This window comes from Hemiscyllium ocellatum, chromosome 5 (assembly GCF_020745735.1).
Source record: "Hemiscyllium ocellatum isolate sHemOce1 chromosome 5, sHemOce1.pat.X.cur, whole genome shotgun sequence".
In the NCBI taxonomy this organism is placed as follows: Eukaryota; Metazoa; Chordata; class Chondrichthyes; order Orectolobiformes; family Hemiscylliidae; genus Hemiscyllium; species Hemiscyllium ocellatum.
The window spans coordinates 84,106,219-84,125,491 of NC_083405.1; the positions used below are offsets into that span (position 1 = coordinate 84,106,219).

General features: G+C 41.4%; 1 protein-coding gene across 4 annotated transcripts in view; it reads right to left on the reverse strand.

Annotated features, from left to right (window-relative positions):
* The window catches only part of cdk14 (cyclin dependent kinase 14), a 657,100-nt gene that overhangs the window by 384,971 nt on the left and 252,856 nt on the right, over positions 1 to 19,273 (reverse strand). For all 4 annotated transcript variants that reach the window (XM_060824928.1, XM_060824931.1, XM_060824929.1 and 1 more), the window contains one exon: positions 15,771 to 15,833. In XM_060824928.1, coding sequence (XP_060680911.1) covers positions 15,771 to 15,833 — 63 coding nt within the window. The remainder of the gene's footprint in view (positions 1 to 15,770; positions 15,834 to 19,273) is intronic.

Below are 19,273 nucleotides of genomic sequence, written 5' to 3' on the forward strand. Positions count from 1 at the left end.
CTCCTTGCTTTATTAATTTCCTTTTCAAAGTTCCACTTACCCTATTTCTATCACACAAGATTGTAAGCAATAGGAGAAGTGGGCCGTTCGGCCCATCAGGTTTGTTATGCCATTCAATTGGAACATGGCTGAACTGGTAATCCTCCATTTCACCTTCCTGCCTTATCGCCATAACTCTGGTTTCTCTGAAATGATTAGAAATTTGTCTCATACTTGAATATATTTCATGAACCAGCTTTGACAGTGCTTTGCTGCAAAGAAATCCAAAAATTCACTACCCTCAGAAAAAAACCCTCTTGACTACCGTCTTACATATGAGTCTTTAATGAAATTATATCCTGATACTAGACTTTCCAACAAATAAAAACAGCCTCTCTGAATATACTCTGCAAAATTCCCTAAAAATCTTGTATATTTCAATGAGACCTCCTCTCAATCTCAAACTCCACCGACTACAAGCCCAATTTATTCAACTTCTCCTCACAAAGCAGTCTCATCTGTAAAGCAGGAATGTATAGTCATTAAAGCAGTCATGATTGGCCTTCTCATGTTCTTAATTTCTAAGTTCCTTTGTAGTTTGGTAAAGGCAATGGACAACTTTATGGTTGAATCATAATGCTAACGTGAAAATCCATTTCTTGGAATAAGTAGTGAAATGTGCTGCTCACAGTACTCAGTCCCAGATAAGAGCCTGCATATTGCTCACGTGGAAAATGAGTTTAACATGCAAACACAATTTTACTTCAAGGTCTAATTTAATTAGCATTTAACTTTGCTCTAATAATTTCAATCTACAGTATTGAAGAGTATTAATGCACCTATTTAAAAATGAGGGCATTAATGTGTTTTAAATTCTTTTATGGATTAATTTTAATATTCTGAGGCATCTGATTTTGTAACAAACAGTGAAGTTGCAATACAGTTTAACATCTGAAAAAAGGCACTCAGCCAGGGGTCTCGCTGTCCAGGAGCAAATGAGCTCAAGCCAAGTGCAAAACATGTTTTAATGAAACAGATATTTGAGCAATAATTCATGCCAGTACAAAGTCTTCAAGGTTCCACACTTAATATTTTATAGCTGAAGAAGCAGCTGTGAAAAAAAATAGTATTAATTGAGAATTTCATGATTGTTGATATTTAACTGCAGGATGGGGACAATGATTAATACAGCAAACCACACGAAAATCCCAAGAAATTATGACCTGGTTGATAATAACAGCACAAGTCACCAACAAAATGAACCCTAAAGGCCTTATTACCGTAAATTGACAACCAGAAAAAAAGAATGGAGTTAGTACCTCCAACAGTGCTACACTCCATTAATACTGAACAAATGAGTCAACTTTGCAGCCTCAAGTTTAAAGCATGAAGATTTTCAGGAAGGGTCACACAATCCAAAATGTTAACTCTGATTTCTCTCCATAGATGCTGACAGGCCTGCTGAAGTTTTCCAGCATTTTTGTTGGAGAGTTTTAAAGTTCTTTAAAATTCAAAGTTTGAAACCACCATTTGCTGATTCAGAGGTAAGAAACTCGCAGCCGTGCACAGCTGCCATTGGAAGTCTGCTACACACCGAGTGTGAAAAACCAAATCAGGACACTGGATCACATCTTTTCACAAATATAAAAGTACTGAAATGGAGTGAAATAGAGGAGTTAAATGGCTTGAACTGTTGTTACGAAGGAAGTGCTATCAAAAGGAAAACACTTAAAAGGAAAGAATCAATTAACACACTTGGAACTCAGTGAAAAGATACAAGGGAACAACTGCTAGATAGGATAGAGATAAGCATCAAATAAATAGACTAAAGGAGTCACTTTCTGCAAAGCTACTCATATAGTGCACATTCAATGAGAGTCTGACTGTAGCAAGAATCAACTATCTTCGAATTTTCCAAATTCAAGCACAGCACATTAGAGAATATTAATGTACACCAGGAACAGTTCATCCTGCAGGATAATGGTGCTGGGATGGTCCAATTGCCCTGTTGCTCTTGGATTAAATTAGACTTCCCTCAGCTTCTCCTGCTGCTCCTAACAACCTGCCAATAGATCATGTCAAGTGGGTCATCCGTTGCGTACCCCTGCACCTTAGTCAAGTATACTCATGAATTCTCATGAAATAAAGTATTCCCAAGAATTTAAAACATGAAGATTTAAGTACGAGAATGACTTTTTTGTTAAAACCTGCAAAAAGATCTCAAGATATGGCTAAAGGTCTCCATAACTAATTTAAAACAGCTCTATTTAGTAAAGTACTTGTGCTTGACAAGCTGCTGACAGACTGAACATTATTAATGTTGCCAAGTTTGTGAAGGAGAATGGAAGGCCCAGAACTTAGAATTCAATCCTAACTCCATCATTGGCATGCTGTAGGATTCAGTTTAATTTTTCAAACAATGAGTACCAGCTTAGTTATATGCAATTAATATTGTATTCTACTGAATGGTAGTCAAAGAAAGAACCTAGGGCAACACCATGTGGACCATTGTGTGTAGCTGCATTCTGCTCAAAAGGGAGGTCCCACAGTCATCTCACCATGGGTTTCTAGTTTTACAACAGGAGGAAGGAGACCCACTGCTACACTTTATGGTTAATTCTGAAGCGAATTGCACAGTGGCACAAGTGCCCCTACCTCTGAGCCAGGAAGCTCAGGTTCTAGTCCAACCTGGTCCGGAGATGTGCTGTAATATGTCTGAACAGGTCAATTATGAAAAGAAAATCCTAATTGCATCATGTTGTAACTAGTCAAAACTGAGAAACCCTTTCATACTAAATCTCCCAACTCAAGTCAATGACAATTAATGTTAAGTTGAACATTCCAGATCTTACGTAGCTATGACTTTTGTGGAACATTACCAAAAGTTGAATGATCAAGAAATTCCTGGCATCCACAAAAATGACAAATCTTAACAAATATCCTCTCCTAAATCAAGAATTTTGAGTTCTACATTTTGTTCCATATTTTCTGTTTGCACCTGTAACACGTAGAATTAGGTACAATGGTGCAAGTAGATTTTCTTATTTTCCTATCACTCCTTTGAAATATTACCTGTTTGTTCTCGATGCTTTTGTTTTTAATGCTCAGGTCATCAATGGCTTTTTCCTCTCAAATTATCTCCGATACAGAAGGTAAAATGTGTGGAAGCCATGATGTCCTGACAAGTATTTTCATTAATTTTGTACAAACATATGAACAAGATGATCATTCATCACATTACTGTAAGCAAACACAATGCTGCCACACGTGATTCAATCAGTCTTTCTATTTCTCTGGAATGACATAAAGAATATGTCTCAGTTGCAAATTTTTTTAAAAAACCACTATGTCTTTCCCACTCTCCAACGAAAACAATCTAGAAAGCGTAGCAGCACAGCATCTATGCGTAGCAACTGCTAAACAATGCAATTGACACTATTTCTCCAAGGAAAAAGTGAGGTCTGCAGATGCTGGAGATCAGAGCTGAAAATGTGTTGCTGGTTAAAGCGCAGCAGGTCAGGCAGCATCCAAGGAACAGGAAATTCGACGTTTCGGGCATAAGCCCTTCATCCGGAAGCGTAGCAGCACAACATCTATGCATAGCAACTGCTAAACAATGCAATTGACACTATTTCTCCAAGGAAAACAATGGGTCATCATTCAGCCATACAATGGTCAGGAATTTCAACAAACCCATTTATCAATCTACCTACTAAAGGTAACAACCACAGTGCTGGATATAAAGAGAAATATAAAGAGTGGTTCATAAAACTGATCTTTTTGAAATAGCCAAAAACAGAGGGATAATCATAATGTTTAAAGTCATGATTTTTTGTTTTACTCTTTACATTTTCAACAAAAAAAATGGAACAATAAGAAATATGTTAAAAGAACAGATCAAAAATTAGATAAATGGAGCACCAAGTAGCCACTACAACTTCCCATTAACAGACTCAGAATTGTACAGATGTACAGCACAGAAACAGACCCTTCGGTCCAACTCATCCATGCCGACCAGATATCCCAAGCCAATCTAGTCCCACCTGCCAGCACCCAGCCCAAAACCCTCTAAACCCTTCCTATTCGTATATCCATCCAGATGCCTTTCAAATGTTGCAAATGTTGTATTAGTCTCTACCATTTCCTCTGGCAACTCATTCCACACTCACACTATCCTCTGCATGAAAAAGTTGCCCCTTAAGTCTCTTTCATATTTTGCCCCCTAACCCTAAACCTATGCCCTCTAGTTCTGGACCCCCACCCCAGGGTAAAAGACTTTGTCGATTTACCCTATCCATGCCCCTCATGATTTTACAAACCTCTATAAGGGTCACCCCTCAGCCTCCGATGCTCAAGAGAAAACAGCCCCAGCCTGTTTAACCTCTCCCAATAGCTCAAATCCTCCAACCCTGGCAACATCCTTGTGAAAAGAAACCACAACAAAACATTGAAAAACAGCCTTAAGCCAACAGTTCAAAACCAAATAGGCAGATTTCAGTTTCACATGATATGGGCTGGACAGCAGGACAACAGGAAGATGAAAATTACAGGTGTAATTCCTGAAGAAAAAAGCCTTGAATGACAGGACTAACTAAATGGGCCATATAGCTATCCTCATTTCCACTGCATTATAGCCTTTATACATATAATTTTCTGACTATCAATAGGCTTTGGGTCAGCTCATACAGAGGTATGTGTCACATTAGCTGCAGTTCCTCCCATGACAAATGGCAATATGAATCTCTGATATGGGGGAAACCATTGACACAAACAACAAAATCCTCAAAGTTTCATTCAGTTTGACACCTATATTCTCGACCAACTGTTCACAGAAATTAAAGATAGAAGTCACTTCCAAAGACGCAACACCTTTCCCAACTCCAGGACACCACAAAAGCACTTCACAAATGACAGTACATTTGAGGATAGCCACTGCTGTTATGTCAGTAAATATTACACCTAAATTACTCATGGCAAGCTCCCACAAACAGCAACAAGTGGAACCTACTTTCCCAGATTCTGTAAGTGCACAAGGAGGCTATCTGGCTATCCATGCCAAATTCACTGCTCCACTTGGGAAATGGTGTATATATTCATATGGGCCAATTCATATTAGAATTTATTCATCTAGAGGCAAGGAAAATCAACCTTGAAGACTTCCGGGAAAATTCAGAAAATTGACATATTAGTATGAAACCTCCATCAATGGTCAAGTGACAGTGCTCAGTGAATACATCTTCATTACCCCCACTGACAGGGTGCTGTGGAACCTGCCTTTGTATTGTGTACAAATGTCTTCCTTCATGTTTCACTGGTTCTTTGTTACATCAGTTTAAATGGTCCTCTGGTTCTTGAGCCTTCTTCCAATGGAGAAAGCTCCTCCCTTGAATCTCATCCCATGATTGAGTGCAATCAAATCTCCTCAAACATTTCTTCTTTCAAGAGCTCCAGCTTCTCCAATGTAACTGAAGTTCCTCATCTTTGGAACCATCCTCAAACACTTTCAGCATCCTCTACAATGCCAGTAAATCCTTACTGACCACTCTTCATTCCACTGCAATTCTCAGTATCTCCACTGTTCACATCATTCACTGGACACCACTTCCACCCACTGGCTGTGACACCATCCCTCTGGTGGATTGCTGGCACATCCATTACCACCACAAAGAAACACTTGGCACCCCCTGAAGCCACCTTCTCAACCTCTGTCGATGAGTATCAAGGAACCAGTGGCAAGGCAAACTCCTGTATGCCCCAGACCAAGCCTGATCCGAACTCAATAAATATGGGAGCACATTTTTTTTTTAGATTAGATTACTTACAGTGTGGAAACAGGCCCTTCAGCCCAACAAGTCCACACCGACCCGCCAAAGCGCAACCCACCCATACCCCTACATTTACCCCTTACTTAACACTACGGGCAATTTAGCATAGCCAATTCACCTGACCTGCACATCTTTGGACTGTGGGAGGAAACCGGAGCACCCGGAGGAAACCCACGCAGACACAGGGAGAACGTGCAAACTCCAAACAGTTAGTCGCCTGAGTCGGGAATTGAACCCGGGTCTCAGGCGCTGTGAGGCAGCAGTGCTAACCACTGTGCCACCGTGCCGCCCACATTGGTGAGCAATCATCTGCAACAGCTCCACAGCTGGGTGAAGAAGAAAGGCCCCAGGCCGCTGACACACGGGACTCCTGGAAATTTGGCACCTGCTCAGGCCCAGACAGGAGAGGGCCCTGAAGTGTCAGAGTTCATCCATATGCACAGGGAGGAACAGGAGCAGCAGACAGGGATAAGAGACACCATGGCTCTCACTGCCCAGACACTGTAGCAGTGCGGAATGTCACATGACTATCCGTCTCCATGGACAGGTTGGCATCTAAAATGGAGAGCCAGGCCCAACAGCCTCAGGATCTGCTACACACACACACACACACACACACACACACACATCAGCTCACCCCCATCGCTCCAGCCACTGATCCACAGAACCAAAGTCATTACGCCGGGGCAGGGGAACATGCCCCTTTCCCAACAGATGACAGAGCATTGCCAGGAAGCACCCAGCTGGAGGAGGAACCATGCACAGGCCCCTCAGAGGTCTCCGATCAGGAGACTGCAGAGGAAACAAGACACTCCACTTCCACCATGCCTGCCCCTCATGACTGTTTGAAGATTCAGCTGAGGGGGGTTCACTTGCCTCACACAAGACCACCCTCAGCGTGTCTGGGCCACTTGGAAAACATGCCCCTGAGGTCACCCAACCACACCTGCAGGGTCAACACGCTCTACTGATCAGGTTCCTTTAGCCAATCCCAAGGACCAGCCATTATGAAGCAGCGTGACTGACTGTAACCACTCCACAGACAAGAGGCACACCGACCACTTCATCAGAATCATCCCCATCCAGTCACCTCTCATCTGTTATCAATAGCTGTCCTTGATGACTGGGGCACCCCATCTGACAGGACCTCTATGACTCAAGACTCTCGGACGTGGCTGCAAGTTTGCTCGACTGGCAGAGCATTTGCCACATAAGCTGCTGGCACATGGTGTAGGCGAGAGATTGATGGAGCACACTGCTATACAGCAAGATGTCCACATGCTGCCAACCTCCACCCCCCCCCCCCCCCCCCACCCCCCAAACCAAAGGAGGATTGCTGACCACCAGAGGAAGCTGTCTGATTGAATGACTGCACTAATGTGCATGGCAAGGCAGGGATGCTGAGAGCATGCAGTTAAATGTTAAGTCAGTGAGTGGTGAGAGAGAGAAAGCAGATCAAGGATGCAGCCTGGCCCATTACTGAGCTGGGACCCTGTCCCTGATTATGCAACAGCCTTTCACTGCTAGTTGCTGGTCCCTCTTACAATGCAGGTCGGTGCTTCCCAAGCATCCTCTAAGTGGATCTGAGGAGTGCCAGCAAACATGGGGCGGCACGGTGGCACAGTGGTTAGCACTGCTGCCTCACAGCACCAGAGACCCGGGTTCAATTCCCACCTTGGGCGACTGTCTGTGTGGAGTTTGCACGTTCTCCCCGTGTCTGCGTGGGTTTCCTCCGGGTGCTCCGGTTTCCTCCCACAGTCACAAAGATGTGCGGGCCAGGCTAAAAATTGCCCGTAGTGTTAGGTAAGGGGTAAATGTAGGGGTTTGGGTGGGTTGCGCTTCGGTGGGTTAGTGTGGACTTGTTGGGCTGAAGGGCCTGTTTCCACACTGTAAGTAATCTAATCTAATCAGGTGTTGATGCACATGGACAATGGATGCATCAACTGGTCCCATGGACTGTGCCCCAAGATGGGGCCATTCACAGCCAGCAGCGAGTTGAAGTCACCAGTTGCCTGCTCTGACTTCCATGTCAAGATTTCATGATGCTTTGCTTGTTTGGTGCGTTTGCTAAAATTAGAAGTCGAGTATTAAGGAGACAATTTGTGCCTTAATTGGCAACTCACTGTTGCCTCATCAGAAACTTGCCTCAGCCCTCAGCAACATTGTATCCGATACAGGATAGGCTTCATTGGACTTTAGAGTTGTGTGCGCAGGTCAGGCAGCATTCGAGGAGCAGGGAAATATCAACGTTTTGGGGAAAAGCCCTTCATCAGGACTGAGGTTGGGAGCTTTGGGTGTGTGTGTGCCTGTGTGGCCATGGGGGGGTCGCTGTGTGTGTGTGTGTGTGTGTGTGTGTGTGTGTGTGTGTGTGTGTGTGTGTGTGTGTGTGTGTGTGTGTGTGTGTGTTTGGAGGGGGTTGTTGAAAGCCATTTATCCGCACTTTCGTCATTGGATTTTGTCCAATTCTGCCATGATCATCTGCAGCCCATTGTGCTCAGAGCTCTAAAAGATTCTGCCTCTTATCTTTAACATCTTCATAAACCAATTTAAACTCAAAATAGCAAGCACAATTTGAAAACAAATTGCTACAGCCAAACAAGGAATCGTTAGAGAAGGGAGCCAGCTGACACCACCTCACTTGTCAGTAACACAAGAAAAAAAAACAACTCTTCACCTTACTCACTGTTTATCCATGCTGCTACTGTCCCTTTTTTGTTTAAGGGTTTGAAATTTAGAATACTGAGGGGATGTTGAGAAGATTTTTCCACTAGGAGAGATTATAGAGTCATAGAAGTGGGCAGTTCAGAAACAGACCCTTCGGTCCAGCCCGTCCATGCCGATCTAGTCCCATATCCTTTCAAATCCTTTCTATTCATATAACTATCCAGATGCCATGTTGCAATTGTACCAGCCTCCACTACTTCCTGTCAGCTCATTTCATACACGTACCACTTTCGGCGTGAAAAGGTTGTCCCTTAAGTCTCTTTTATATCTTTCCCCTCTCATCCTAAAACTATGCCCTCTACTTCTGGACTCCCACACCGCAGGGAAAAGACTTTTTCTATTTATCCTATCCATGCCCCTCATGATTTTGTAAACCTCTAAGGTCATCCCTTAGTCTCTGACGCTCCAAGGAAAACAGCCCGAGCCTGTTAAATATCTCCTTATAGCTCAAATCTTCCAACCCTGGCAACATCCTTCTACATCTTTTCTGAACCCTTTCAAGTTTCACAACATCTTTCAGATAGGAAGGAGACCAGAACTGCATGCAATATTCCAACAGTGGCCTAACCAATGTCCTGTACAGCTGCAACATTTCCTCCCAACTCCTGTACTCAATACTCTGACCAATAAAGGAAAGCATACCAAATGCCTTCTTCACTATCCTATCTACGTGTGACTCCACTTTCTATGAACCTGCACTCCAAGGTCTCTTTGTACAGCAGCACTCCCTAGGACCTTGCCATTAAGTGTATATGTCCTGCTAAGATTTGCTTTCCCAAATGCAGCACCTCGCATTTATCTAAATTAAACTCCATCTGCCACTTTTCAGCCCATTGCCCCATCTGATCAAGCACCTGCTTTAATCTGAGGTAACCTTCTTTGCTGTCCACTACACCTCCAATTTTGGCATCATCTGCAAACATACTAACTGTACCTCTCATGCTCACATCCAAATCAGTTACATAAATATGAAAAGTAGCGGACCCAGCACTGATCCTTGTGGCAATGGGCCCAGCCTTAGGATGAAGGGACAACCCTTTAGAACAGAGATGAGGAGAAGGAATTTGGTCAGCCCAGGGTGGTGAACTTGTGGAGCTCAAGGCCCAGTCCTTGAGTGTACATAAGACAGAGATACACAGGTTCTTGATTTGTAAGGGAATCAAAGGTTTTATTGAGAAGTCAGGAGAATGGGGTTGAGAAACATATCAGCTATGTTCACACAGCAGAGCAGTATCAATGGGCCAAATGGCCTAATACTGCCATTTATGGTCTTTACTAGCATGCCCAACATGCCTTTTGACATTTATGTTGTGGGCACCACACCAATCACATTACCAACATGAATCCCATTATCTCATTGTAAATTTCAAATCAAGATAATTAAACACAATTTGCTTTGATAAAAAAAGCCATCCTGATTTTGCTGAACTCAACTGTTGAAACAAGTGTCAATGCTGTCTAAAAGCTTTCACAGCTCAGGGGTTAAACTGACTGTGCTACAATTTATATCTGTACTATTGCATCCCTTTCTGACCAAGGGTGTTCTCCACCTTCTATCTACGGGCCTCTATCTACAAACATTCGGTAGATTATAGCCAGGGCTGCCATAATTGCCACTCTTAATTCCCTCAGCATCCTTCAATGCATTTCACCAAGTCCAGATAAGTTGACAGCTTTAAGATTTAGCTGGCTTTTCTAATGTTTGTTCAATCATCTCTGAGAAATTCCAGTGTCTCAGCTATTTCCTCTTCCTCCATGATTTTAGCAGCATCTTTTCTCTTGGTAAAGATAAATGCAAAGCACTCATTTCACCCTTAACTGCTCCCTGATCTCACTCAATCTTACTCTTCAACACTCATGCCAGAGAACTAGCCTTAAACTTTGGAAAGTTTTAAGTTTCATCCTTGGCAAGTATCCCTTCAATAGCTACCCATTTCCACCCACTACACACATACATACTTCCACAAGTCAGAAAGTGTAATATTCCCTTCAATGAGGTCTTGCCAAATAAAACTACCAATTATGAATATTCTTTAAGTTGCTATTCTCAACTTCTTTGTACTATTTCTGTAAGCCATCTTCCTACTTAATAATCACCATCTGTGCAGAAACACTGCATGCTTTTGCTCTTAGATCATATTAGCAATTAGTTCAATCAGACTCCCTTCGTGAGCGTTCCGCAAGGACCACTCCCTTCGTGACTCCCTTGTCAGATCCACACCCCCCACCAACCCAACCTCCACCCCCGGCACCTTCCCCTGCAACCGCAGGAAATGTAAAACTTGCGCCCACACCTCCACACTCACTTCCCTCCAAGGCCCCAAGGGATCCTTCCATATCCGCCACAAGTTCACCTGTACCTCCACACACATCATCTATTGCATCCGCTGCACCCGATGTGGCCTCCTCTATATTGGTGAGACAGGCCGCTTACTTGCGGAACGCTTCAGAGAACACCTCTGGGCCGCCCGAACCAACCAACCCAATCACCCCGTGGCTCAACACTTTAACTCCCCCTCCCACTCCACCGAGGACATGCAGGTCCTTGGACTCCTCCACCGGCAGAACACAACTACACGACGGCTGGAGGAGGAGCGCCTCATCTTCCGCCTGGGAACCCTCCAACCACAAGGTATGAATTCAGATTTCTCCAGCTTCCTCATTTCCCCTCCCCCCACCTTGTCTCAGTCGGTTCCCTCAACTCAGCACCGCCCTCCTAACCTGCAATCCTCTTCCTGACCTCTCCGCCCCCACCCCACTCCGGCCTATCACCCTCACCTTGACCTCCTTCCACCTATCCCACCTCCATCGCCCCTCCCCCTAGTCCCTCCTCCCTACCTTTTATCTCAGCCGGCTTGGCTCTCTCTCTCTTATTCCTGATGAAGGGCTTATGCTCGAAACGTCGAATTCTCTATTCCTGAGATGCTGCCTAACCTGCTGTGCTTTGACCAGCAACACATTTGCAGCTGTGATCTCCAGCATCTGCAGACCTCATTTTTTACAATCAGAAAAAGCCATTGCTAGAAGTCTGAACTCATCCATTTTTCTAGTAAATTTTGCAACAAATTTCAATTTGCTGCACATCACCCCCAGCAGAATGATAACAACGTTGCAAATATAATTCAAATATTCTGAAGTCCCATTTGAATGTTATAGAATGAAATAGAAGGGAGTCAGTAAATATCACCAGATTAGACAAGAGTTTCCTTCTCCCCAGCTGCAGCAATAGTGAGGCAGCATTTCACCAGATGACAGTGACAGACAAGCAGACTATTCAGTGTTATATGAATCATTGGCAGTTCTCCTTTTAACAATACTTACTCTCTGCTTCCCTCAGGGGCATGTAGAGTTCTCAACAGACAAATATAGCACAAGTTGATTCATTACTGGCCTCAGAATCTCCCTTGGATGCCAAAACAATGACAAAAGACTTGTGGGTTATCTGCATAATCAATATTTAATATAGAGGATAAAGGGCTAGACTTGACCTATTTGCAGCTGAAGTGTGGTGGCAAATTTCATGGTGTCCATGTCACCATTGCTCAGAGTTCATTTTCTTATGTGATATTCCAACTCAACAATTCCATAACTGAGATGGTGGGTGCATTTCTTGGGGAACCTCCAGATCAGCAAATGGAAATGCTCACCACTGCTGGGACCTTTTGACCTCTGTACCCCTCCACCAATTTTAAAATGCAGCTGTACAGCAGATCAAATGTTGCAACAACCTTTGTCACTATGGTATTTGAGACTGAACTGTGAAGTCATGGTCCAAAAGAAAAAACAAGCTTGCCCTTGCTTCGTATGCAGAAATTTGGAGGTGCTGGTGGATTCAGTACAAGGGAATTGCTGTACCAAACACTGCAGACCACCGCCAGGGCCCACACCATCAGATCCAAACTGTCTGAACCGAGAGAGTAGCACAGGTCCCACACAGAGCAGAAAACCAATGTCACAAAAAGGTTATTTTTCACACTCTGCAAACCTAAGTGGTACCGTCTTCTCTCTAAATCCGACAACCATGTTAAAGGGCTCACATACATGGAGAAGCATTGAAAACAGTCAAAAGGTAAGAGCACATGCAAGACTGTCTAGAGTTTGCCTGAGGTTTGATGTTCCTTTTGGTTTTGCAAAAAATTAAATGGCAGTAATGAAACTTCAATTTATGTTCCACCTCAGATTTTAAGACTTTTTTCAAAAAGTTAACTCTTAAACAATTTTGTTTCCCTTTTTTTTCATTCCATCACTGCTTGCTGAGTTTTGGTGAAATATACATGTTGGCAGTCCAGAATTTGAACCGGGAATCTTCAGGTCTGCATTGGCATAGCACTGCAATGCAACAACACAAAGTTGCACACACAGTTTTGACATCAATGCTAGATGCTGGGACAAGCTTGCCTAGGATTGCTGCCTCTGGCACAACCAAATAAAAATTATGCAGCTTCTTTTGAAAATGCAAGCAGAACAGAAACAGTAAGAAAAGCAGGCAGAGGAAATTCTGGGCAAGCAACTCATCCAAAACAATTGCCTGTAGTATTCTGTTCTATTTGCAGCAGAACCTTCCAGGCATTGAGTGGTCAGTCTCAGTGGTCTGCATCTTACCCAGCAGAGCCCTACACAATATTGCAGATGACTAACATGACCAGCTGCATCTCAAAGTGCAAACAAGAGAAATAGTTAGACACTTTTGAGAGCCTTTATTCACTATAGTGGTATAATCACTCTATAAAAATGGTTTGCAATTGTGTGCTAGTCCTGTCAGCTTTTACTGTTAAAATTTTCTACAGCCACATTTACTATAGTACCAGGAAACGTCTGCCTAATAAGTCAAGTTGGTATTCTCATTTGCACAGATAAACAGGCAAGTGGCTTTGTTCAAAACATTCAAATTTTTTGAGGATATTGCTTTGTTTAAATATGAGGAAACTCTTGTGGCAGGAGATGCTGGTTACATGAAGACACAGAGCAGAAGATAATTCAGAAATAACAAGAGGGTGGCAAATCTATAAATCTAGTGAGCAAGGGATTAAAATATCAAAACAGATCCAACTAGATCCAAAAACTCCTACTCATTGGTTACAGTTTCACCTTTAATACCATAATTCCAGAATAAACTTATCTCTAAACTCCAAACCTAGGTCTCTGCTCCCTCCTCTGTAACTGGATCCTTAACTTCCTGACCCTTGGATCACAACACCACCTTCACCATAATCCTAAACACCATGCCCCACAAGATTCCATACTAACCCCCCCTACTGTACACATTATACACTGAGTGAGGCCAAATCCTATCCCAATTCCATTTACAAGTTTGCTGATGACACAACTGTTGTTGGTCAGATCTCATAAATGAGACAGTACAGGAAAGTGGCTGAGTGCTTAGGAGCATAGTTTAAAGACAACAATCTCTCCATCAATATCAGCAAAACAAAAGGAGTCGGTCATTGACTTCAGGAAGCAGAGTGGGGGGCAGGGTCCTGTCTGCATCAATGGTGCTGAGGTGGAGATAGTAGCCAGCATCAAGTTCCTGGGAGTGACAATCACCAACAACCTGTCCTGGTCCACCCACATCAACACAGCAGTCAAGAAAGCATAATTCTCTAATTCCACAGGAGGCTAAGGAATTTCAGCATGTCCACAAAGACCAATTCATAAAAAGCTTCCTATCTGGATGCATCACAACATTGTATGGCAACTGCTCTTCCCTGGACAAGAAACTACAGAGAGTCACGCATACAGCCCAGTCTATCACACAAACTAGCCTTCCATCCATCGATTCCATCTATACTTCCCACTGTCTTGAAAAGTGGGCAACATAACCAAAGACTCCTCCCACCCGGGTTATACTCTATTCCGTCGGTCAGAAGATATAAACGTTTGAATAAGTGTACGAACAGATTCAAGAACAGCTTGTTGCCCATTACCAGACTTTTGAACAGACCTCCCAAATGTTAATTCTGATCTCTCTGTGCACCTCCTCTGTGGCTGGAACACTATATTCTGCACTCTGTTCTGCTATCCTGATGAATGGTACAGCCTACTTGCAGCATGCAAAACGCTTTTCACTGTATCCCCGTATATGTAACCATAATCAAACAAACTCAACTCAAAAAAATAGTCTCCACAAGCAATCTCTATTCAACATTTTGAGATGGACACCTCAGTGACTGGTTATTTGTACATCACAAAGTAGGAGCTGGAAGCAAAACTCTCCTCCTGTCAGAGATGCAGATAATGTTTAGATTTTTTAAGAAAAAGGTTGACATCTATTATAGAGAAGGGGGTGTGGCTTTAGGTTCACATTTTGCATTTTGAGAAAGCTAGAAATTACGAGCACACCAGCTAACAGATTACGGGTGTTCTTATATTCACTGCAAGGTTTTTAAATTCTCAGCTCAAAGAATGAGATTGAAGCAGACATCATTGTACTCCCTACAAGATGGAGGGACTCTTTTGGGTGCCATTTGGCATCTACACATTTCCTTTCTTTTTGCTTGACTGTTTTTCCCTCGGTGGTTCTTCAGCAAACTTGTAGATCACAGCAAAGCAGCATTTACATTGAAAGGACAAAAACAAAATACTGCAGATGCTGGAGATTTGAAATACAAATAGAAAATGCTGGAAGTATTCAGCTGGTCAGCCAGCATTGATGGAGAGAGAGAAAGGCCAACACTAAATTTGATGCTACTGAGAAGATGTAAAGGGATGAGCCATGGCTTCCTTCATTTTAAGCCAAAAGGATACATTAGGATTTGTTACATAGTTATAATGAGATTATGCAACTTGCAAATGTTTACCATAACATTACTATCTTGAAGTTTCATAGAACATTCCCTCTTCCCCCTTCCCACTCCCAACCAATATAATTTTCAAATCCAGATGTAACTCTCCACTTGAAAAGGTGTGCAGATCCCCTGTGCTACAATAACCGATCTTACTCAGATTATAATGGGGTCACTAAGGCCATAGCACAGAGTTACTGGGGATAAAAACAGCTTGCATTCTCACCGTCAAACAGTATCCACCAACTCCTACTGAAAATGAAAACCCATGTTGATAGAAGGCTTTACTCTAATACACTCCATATCAAATTAAGTGAGAATATTCAGGGCCAGAATCTACATACAATAAATGGCAAATTCCTATGGAATCAAATCTGAACAGCAAATGAAAATTGGAAAAAAACCCTGAAAATATGAGATGATATTACCACTTCTATAGTCCGGAAGTTACAATTCTTACCTTCACATTATCTGGAAGTAATCCCCCTGGGTGTTTGTCCATGTATTGACATAGGTCTGTATGCTAGAACAATGACAAAAAGGAAAAGATGATTGTTTTAGATTCATTAGCTTTGCAATCATTTAACTGTCACAGTACATTTTACATTTAGTTGAAGCCAGACTTCTCAAATATTTATCCTGTTCTTTATGTTTGTTCAATAATACTATGTATATACATTTATCAGCTCTTACAGGATCTTCAATTTGTGTGAACCCTTTGAAAGGTCATGAAGGCCATCAAGTAATCACATCTCTATTTTATTAAATTAATTTGTGATTTGAGTTAACAGCAAGGTTTACTATCTTAGACTCAGAAATCAAAATACATGGTTTTAAGTTGTATTCTTAAATTTTGTGTAGGGAAGAATGTGACAAAACCTTAAAAATATGCTGGAGTCACTGCTATAAAAATAAGAATAGAAAAGCAATGATTATTCATCCATAAAACCTTTATGAGTAAGGCCATTGAGCATCTGTTTTCTACTGTGGATGATGACGGAAACCAGCACTGAAATGCCTTAAGAACAGAGTAATGTTGTTCAGGAGACTCTGGTTCAACATTCTGGCAATGTCTAGAAAAATCCCATAAGACTGTGATCGGAAAGAAATCTATTGCAACAAAATAATGTAATCATGCAGTCAACATTTGGCAATACCTGCTTTTGTTTTCTTGGTTTCATACAGGAAATATAAGAATGAACAAATTATAAATAGGCCTTGGCTCTGGTGAATATATCTGATTAAAGATGTAAAATGTGCAAAACTTCCAAATTATATAAGACATAATTAGGCAACTGTAATGCAAAAACATAAGAATACATTTAACGATAAACTCTCAAAATGGAATTTTAGAAGGTGACAGTGATATTTTATCTCGCCCAACCATAAATGAATCTTATTGAAATCTAACTTAAATGAATTGAAGTTAAGAAAGCAGCTAGTATTTCAAAGAAAAGTAAAAGTTTTTAACATTAGTGAAGGGGCATTTTGTCATTTCAAATAATTTTGGAATAATTTTTCTGCACATACAAAAATACTTGGACTGATTTGACATATAAATCAAAAGATTCCACAGAAGTCAGAACAGCAGGATATAACTAAGTGTCCAGCAAAATTATATTTGTTATAAAATTATATTGTTGTAAAATTACATTTTACATTGAAACTCATTCAATTATTTCAGTAGAAAAAAATGAGGTTTAAGTATCTCTGATGTACTTCTTGGAACCAAAGTCATCTGAACAGAAACCCACTTTTTCCTCATTTCATATTTTCCAAATGCTCCACTCAGTTTCCTCTATGTACTTGCCATATAATGAACAGAATTAATCTTAATTACTATAAGAGATGCCAGTGGAGATAGTAAATTTCCTCTCTGGTGTTTGGAATTTTTTTTATTTATAGCAGGTTTCCTTATTTCTACAAGGAGTTCAAAAATAATGCTGGCTCAGTAAAATAAGAGGAATGGGATCAAAATAAAAGGTACTTATTTTCTTCATTGATCTTTAAGTGCTTAATGTAACAGTAAATGTGAAATGATAGGTGACCTTTTTTCCCCCACAGGACAATGAAAATCCATCTTCATAGAGTAATTGGCATCTTACCATATCAGTAATGATTTCATATGTGTGACATTGTGAAGTAACGGATGATAATTCTATTTCTTAAAAATTATAAATCCTCCAATTAGTAAGGACTATTATTTCCATAATTACATGTCAAAAGCCCATGTGAGAGACTCCATTATGTATGATTTATTCCCTTAACAGCTACATTAATGAGCTGGCAACCATTGCCGTTACACTTTTTAAAAAACAAAAATAAATCAATGTTTTGGTCACTGAAAAAAGCAATATTTTATGCATATCCTTAATCTCATTATTTATTCTTAATTATATGAGATAACCCGTGCCTTTTAAATATTATGGAGATTATCAATGAATTTTGTTGCTATGCCATTCAATAAAATATTGATAATTTGTCTTAAATTATCTAGGATCATTACCTTTCACAAAATGCAGGACAGGCATACTTAATTAATTTTCACCAGTAGAATTAAGGGAACACAGAGGAGATTTTCAAGCAATGTAGATAGCTACAAAACTTCAACCTTGGTATTTGAAGCTGGAGCCATGAGGAAAATCTGGAGACAATGGTAGTTCTAAGAGCTGATCTAAAGTGATGTATGTAGGGTAAATTGTCTATAAAAGCTAAATTTAGAAAATTACTTTAAAATTGAGTAGAATAGACAAAACAGCAATCGGCTTAAACTACAATAGTCAATTTCAGGATTGATATCAAAGAATGCTCTCTTAGTGATTACTTGAAATAAACTTTTACGGTACAGGGACTATCCCAGAATAATTTAAAAGCAAATAAATCTTGCGTGAGCAATTGTGATGATTTGGGTGTGGATAAATTTATATAATATAATGTACACCCTCCAGAACTCTGGAAAACTGCAAAATGAGCAACATAATAAAAAGGTTAAAAAAGTACATTTTCTATTCACACTCACTATTGTTTCTCTCCACACCCCCTACCCCCAACACATTTAATCCTTTTCAATCTGCACGTTTTTCAAGTAACTCATAGCTGAAACAACTACGATGGTGTGTAGAGTCATTTTGCTGACTCCTCCTAACGTACACAACAGCATCACTGCAATGTTCTCCTACATCAGTTAGCACTGATAGTCAATCCTATACCACGTTTATTGGTCACCAAATGTTGATCAGTAATGATTTCCCCAAATCTCTCTCACAATGTTGTTTTTACAGGTCATCCTATTGAAGCCAGATTCACCCTAATTGGGAGGGCCAACCCATCAGCAACAGATGTAGTAGTAGTTGTAGTAGTCATGAGCGATTTCAACTTCCCAAATATTGATTGGAAGCTCTTTAAATCAAATAGATTGGACGGGGCGGTGTTTGTGCAGTGTGTCCAGGAAGATTTTCTAACTCAGTATGTAGATTGTTCGACCAGAAGGGAGGCCATATTGGATTTAATGCTTGGTAACGAACCAGAACAAGTGATGGGCTTGTTAGTGGGTGAGCATTTTGGTGATGGTGACCACAATTCTGTGATTTTCACCTTGGTTATGGAGAGAGATAAGTGCGTGCAACAGTGTAGGTTTTACAATTGGGGGAAGGGTAAATACGATGCTGCAAGACAGGCTCTGAGGAGCATAAGTTGGGAGCACAAGCTGTCAGGGAAGGATGTCGTTGAAATGTGGAACTTTTTCAAGGAACAGATACGACGTGTCCTTGATATGTATGCACCTGTCAGGCAGGAAAGAGATGGTCGTGTGAGGGAACCTTGGTTGACGAAGGAGGTTGAATGTCTTGTAAGGAGGAAGAAGGAGGCTTACATAAGGTTGAGGAAACAAGGTTCAGACAGAGCATTGGATAAAGGATAAAGGATAACCAGGAGGAGGGAGCTGATGAAATGGATTAGGAGAGC